General features: G+C 38.5%; 1 protein-coding gene across 1 annotated transcript in view; it reads left to right on the top strand.

Annotated features, from left to right (window-relative positions):
• LOC111865802 (dynein heavy chain 5, axonemal) overlaps positions 1 to 5,928 on the top strand; it is a 170,158-nt gene that overhangs the window by 150,418 nt on the left and 13,812 nt on the right. Inside the window, exon 71 of the mRNA XM_023854117.2 lies at positions 4,319 to 4,513. Coding sequence (XP_023709885.1) covers positions 4,319 to 4,513 — 195 coding nt within the window. The remainder of the gene's footprint in view (positions 1 to 4,318; positions 4,514 to 5,928) is intronic.

Below are 5,928 nucleotides of genomic sequence, written 5' to 3'. Positions count from 1 at the left end.
GTAATAGGCGAGTTCCCGCCCCGCCACTCCCCTCCGCGGTGACGTCACCGAGGGATATCGCGGTCGCTAGGCAACGCGAGTCAACAGCGGCGACGTTACGATAGTAACAGCGGTTACCTCCGCTAGCGTTACATAGCAACACAGCGCCAGGCAAAAAGGGTGCCTATTACGTGGCCGTATTGTCCGATCGAGGTTACATAAGGAGCAGCGAAGGCTATTCACAGTCAGTTATAAAGTAACAGTCGCCGAGTCAAGACGTAAAGTCAGCCAGTCAGTTGTATTGTGGCATTTGGAGTGTACTAATTGTGATACTGCAGATAGCAGTAATCGTAAATCTGTAATTTGGGTGATTGTAAGTGCGAATGTGAAATAAAATTCGCTACATCGAATACATCGAGAATTTATTTGTCGCGTCATACGCCCGATACGCGACAATATTTTAATAGGATATGTAGAAACAAGAATCTTACATTTAATTATGTTAATATCAAAATATGAATTACAGATATCAGAAATGGAAAATACAAATGAAAATTATATCAGAAACAGAACAGTAATGAAATAAAATTCTTATACATTGTAAAGCAGAAAATGAATGAAGAGGTTTATAATTTACACTAACAGAATGCAAATGTTCAGTGAAAATCTGATCAGTAATCTAAGAAAATAATATGATTCAAAGTCATGTGACAAAACTTTAGGAGATTTCTGGGGAGATAATTTGTAGAAGAAAATATTGGTTGTTGTCATGTTTATCACCCTCATTGAGTTATGTTGCTTCACCATTTTTAAGAAAACGAAATGACTGTCCATTCATATATACAAGGGTTTGAACTTTAATAGTGGCAACTATTTATTTACAACTGATACAAAATAGATGTATGTTTCAAAGTTTTATTGTCCTTCAGTGTAGTCACCAGCATTCTGTACAACCCATTGCCAGTGATGTGGAAGTCGTAGGATACCTTTATCAGTGCCTGTTGTGTTGATAGTTTGAATGGAGCAGTCTACTTCCTGAAGAATCTCTGGAACAGTTCTGAAGCAAATGCCATGAAGTGGTTCCTTCATCTTGGGAATCAAGTCGAAGTCACAAGGGCTTGATTCCGGGGAGTATGGTGGATGGTACAGCACTTCCCAGCCCCATCAATTGAAAAAATCAGCCACAGCTTGTGCTGCATGCGGCCAAGCATTGTCCTGCAAAATGATGGCTCGGTTCTGCAGAAAGTGTTGCCACTTCTTTCTCAAAGCTGGTCGCAGGTTTTGTTCCAAAAATGAACAGTAATACTGCGCATTGATGGTCTGCTATTGTAGAACAGTATGCATTGGGATAACACCATCACAGTCATACACGAGAATCACCATAACTTTCACATTGCTGGGGTTCTGATGAACTTTTGAGTTTTGTGGTGACCCGTAATGATGCCATTCATTTGATTGGTGTTTCATTTGTGGTTCGTATGATTTGGTACATGTGTCATCCAGCATAATGATACGGCGTAAGAAAGCCTCTCCCTTGCGCTCATAGCGCTGCAAGTGGTTATGAGCAGCGTCGTATCGTAGCCATTTCTGCATTTCCATCAAATCATGCAGAACCCATTGTGATGCAATTTTCCTCATGCACAGGCATTCCTTCAGAATGTGAAGAACAGTAAAATGCTCTAATCCTGTCTCTCGGGCTAGCTCACGAATCATATGGCGTCGATCACTCTCCAGTAATGCAGAAAGAGCAGACAATTCTTCTTCACTGACACTAGGATGGCCTGGCCGACGCATGTCTGCCACATTTTGGCGTCCCTCGTTGAAGGCTTTTACCCACCTTGTCCCTGTTCTGTAAGGCAATGCAGATTCCCCTCAAGCCTATTAAAGACCATGATGACACTGTTGTGCTGTACAGCCTCTGGCGCATTCAATCTTCATCCAACTCTGTTATTCCTGTTTTGAAAACATCGTGACAACACTACATTAGACCGTCAGCTAACACGAGGCTCTTCTCGTCACTGTGATGTGGGAAGTGAGAGTCCATTTGCTCTGAGGTAAGGTAGGTATGTAACTAACGTGTGGTATAAGCGACATTATTTGGTTCCGTTTCATGGCGTCTCTACAGCAGTGTTGCCATTATTAAAGTTCCAACCCTCGTACATTCAGTTATTTACATTTAACATCTTAATTTTCTACTTTTATTTAAAATAAACAAAAGCAAATATTCCAAAATTCTTTCCATTTAAAATTTTACAATATTTTTTTTTTTATTATTTAACTCCAATAATTATACAATCTATCCATTAAATGTGGATAATAAGTACATGTTGTGGTTTACATATAGAAAGGGAAAGAGAACTTGTCGTGGTGAGCATGTTCCAATGAACATGCTCAATACTTATTTTAACTGCTTAGTGACATGCAGTTAAGTGTTGAATTATTCAAATCTGGTGGGTAAATCTGAAGGTTTGAATCTGTTTAACCTCCTGATTTCTCCTTCGTTGTCGAGCAGCTTTTGTGCCAAGTCGTTCGGATGGGCCTGGAGTCTGATTTTATACTTTTTGCTGTGTTTTTTTATTTCCTCTCGTACTGTTGGTACATCTAAGTCCTTGTGTAGTACCGTGTTCGGCACATACCACGGTGCGTTAACTATTATTCGTAATACTTTGCTTTGAAATCGTTGGAGAATTTCTATGTTTGAGTTACTGGCTGATCCCCATAATGGTATCCCGTACGTCCATATCGGTTTGAGCATGGTTTTGTACAGTAAGATCTTGTTTTCTGTCGATAGCTCCGACTGCCTTCCCAGCATCCAATACATCTGTCGGAATTTTATTCCGAGTTGTTTTCTTTTGGTGTGAATGTGTTTTTTCCATGTCAGTCGTTTATCCAGGTGTATACCAAGGTATTTGGCATCTTCTGCTTGTGGTATCTGAGAGTGATTTAACGTTACTGGAGGACAGGTAGTGCGTTTCATAGTGAACGTTACATTCGTAGACTTATTTTCATTTGCCTTCATACGCCACTTTTTCAGCCAGATTTTACAATATGTTTAACACAAATATTTTATCATAGAGTGGCAATTCATTCTTTATGAGACTTGGTGTGTATATCATGCCACTTAAATCCATCTCAGTAGCATACATCATATCCCACCCATCAGTAATACCAGCTTTTCAGCCTTTCATATTTCTGAGACATAACCTTAATATTGCTTGAACACCTGTATATAACTTTATGAAACTTGGTATGTATGCATTATGCCACCTGAGGCCATGTCAATGGAGAACATGATAAATCCCTCTCATCAGTAATAACAACACTATAGCTTCTCAAATTGTTAAGGTTGTACCCTTGATATTATTCAAATGCCTGTACCAATCATACTGAGACTTCATATATACACATATATACAGGATGTATCACGACTTTAGGGCATAACTGAAGCAGGTGATTTCCTAGGCCTTTGTGATCAAAAAAGATCATATAAACACGTGTCCGATTTTGGATGGTTAAGGAGTTATGACCGTTTTTTCATTCCCGTACACGCCCTCGTGTGAACCACGTCTATCATCTGATGGGTCGCTATTTTTAGCCAGCTACAGACAGAGCGTTCTCGTTATCTCGACACTTGAGAGGTACCTAAGGCATGGTGAGTTGGTATATACCCACGCGGTTCACAACCGAGCGGCAGCCTGTGTTGCGGCCGGCGGCAGCATTTTTGAAAATCAGCTCTAAGCTCCAATCAGTTCAAATTAAAGGTAATTTCACAAAGTCAACTTTACATTCATACGTTAAATGTATCATGTATTATGCTGGTTTATTATTTTGTTCCGTTTATTGTCAGTAATCGTTACCTTGTATTCTGAGTTTAAAACGATCATAACTCCGTAACCGTCCAAAATCGGACACATATTTATATGAAGTTTTTTTTATCACAAAGACCTAGGAAATCACCTCCTGCAGTTATGCCCTAAAGTCGTGAAACACCCTGTATATCATGCCACCTGGGACCAGCTCAATGGCATACTTAAGAAATCCCTCTCATTAGTAGGACCAATGCTACAACCTCTCGAATTCTCCATTAATCTTGGTAGGCATATCATACTATCTGAGTCCATCTCATCAATGGACCTCATGAATCAGTCCATCAGTAATAGCAACACTGTAAACTCCAAAATTATATTGTTTTATTGACTTCATTACAAATACATACTAAAGTTTTCTTACTACTTGTCATATCAGTTACTAAAATTACAGTGAAAGGAAAGTAGGTGATTAATTCTTCCCAGGACTTCTTGTTAATATCATGAGATTTGTGTATGTTTTTGTATTCTAGGACACCCTGGACTATTCATCTCAGCCACAGTGGCCCCCTCTCCTATATGCTGTTGCATTCCTGCACACTGTAGTTCAGGAGAGACGTAAGTTTGGGCCTCTTGGATGGAATGTTTCATATGAGTTCAACCAGGCAGACTTTGCAGCAAGTTTCCAGTTTATACAGAATCACCTAGATGACATGGATCCAAAGAAGGTAATCATATTCAGATTTTTATAATGTATGTCAATGTCTTAATTTTTTAAGTGCTTAATTAAGGATGGCACCATGAAAATGTCTAGTGGAGTAGGGTTATGACTCCACACATTCTTAACCTTGGTACTAGGTTTAGGTGAGTGGTCACCTTGAGATCACAGGTACTTTACCATGGAGAAAGAGTCTGCCAGTACTCATCTGATTTTAAGCTGGTAGCCTGCATAACAAGTCTGGACGCACTAGCAAAGAGAAACATACCTGACTGCAGAGAATGAAACTCCAGTTGTTCTGCCTGAAGCATGGTCAATGTACTGACAGAGTTATCCTAGCTCCCTGTCACAAATTCTTATACTTTTTCTAGCATATGTGACCCCTAAGCATTTTCAGCATATTTTGTAGGAATTTTAAAACATGTTGGACTCAGATGCCTAACACTCTGTCATCAGCGCCTTAAAACGGTCTTGCCATTATTATTATTCTCCCTTTAACAGTTGCAGGGTGTTAATGATTTTAAATAACTTCTGATGTTCATTTTCTTAAAAGCACTCTGCTGTTAGACCATGAAAAATTATTTTCCGGTACCCTTTCTTGTTCTTTAATGGAATTGTATGTCCCATAATATAATAAGTAGCTTATTACAGTGAACTGTAAGTCATACTCTGGTATTCTCTCCATGTCATATTTTAAAGAGATTACAGATTAGAGAGATCAGTTACGGAGCTGCAATTTCCATTTTCCCTGTCATTTGATGTTACTTACTCCTCTCTTCGCCTAAGTATATAGAAAGTTCCTGTATAAATTATTGTTTTCATCTATTGTGTTCATAAGCATTATTGTTTTGAATCCACTAACAAATCCAAGGTGTCATGGAAAATTATTAACAACGAAGTGGGTCATGCTTCCAAAAAGAAGTTTATTCCCACAGAATTAAGATGTGATAAGAAAACAATCCACATAAATACAGCAGCTGAGTCTTTTAACACATTCTTCATAGACTCAGTAGATCAGATAATTAGTCAGCTTCCTAACAATGAAGGTGCACATCCTACAATTAGATGTAGCCTTTTTGGCAGCTATCCAGATATAGTTAATGTTCCCATTACTTCAGCGGAAGTCTTAAGCACAATTTTTTCATTAAAGAATAAGACCTCTAGTGGATACGATGGGTTGTCTAATAAAATTATCAAGTTATGTGGGGCGCAGATAGTTAAGCCCCTTACTCACATCTACAATCTTTCCTTAACAACAGGTATATACCCAGATCGACTAAAATACGCTAACATTATACCATGCTTTAAAAAAGGTGATGCATCTGAAATATGTAATTATAGGCCTATTTCTTTATTGACAGGTTTTTCTAAATTATTTGAAATATTAGTCTTTAATAGACTAAAACTACATTTGACAAACAATAA

The sequence above is a fragment of the Cryptotermes secundus genome, unplaced genomic scaffold (genome assembly GCF_002891405.2).
Source record: "Cryptotermes secundus unplaced genomic scaffold, Csec_1.0 scaffold901, whole genome shotgun sequence".
In the NCBI taxonomy this organism is placed as follows: Eukaryota; Metazoa; Arthropoda; class Insecta; order Blattodea; family Kalotermitidae; genus Cryptotermes; species Cryptotermes secundus.
Note: the sequence above shows the minus strand (reverse complement) of the source record. Positions and strands in the feature narration are given on the sequence as shown.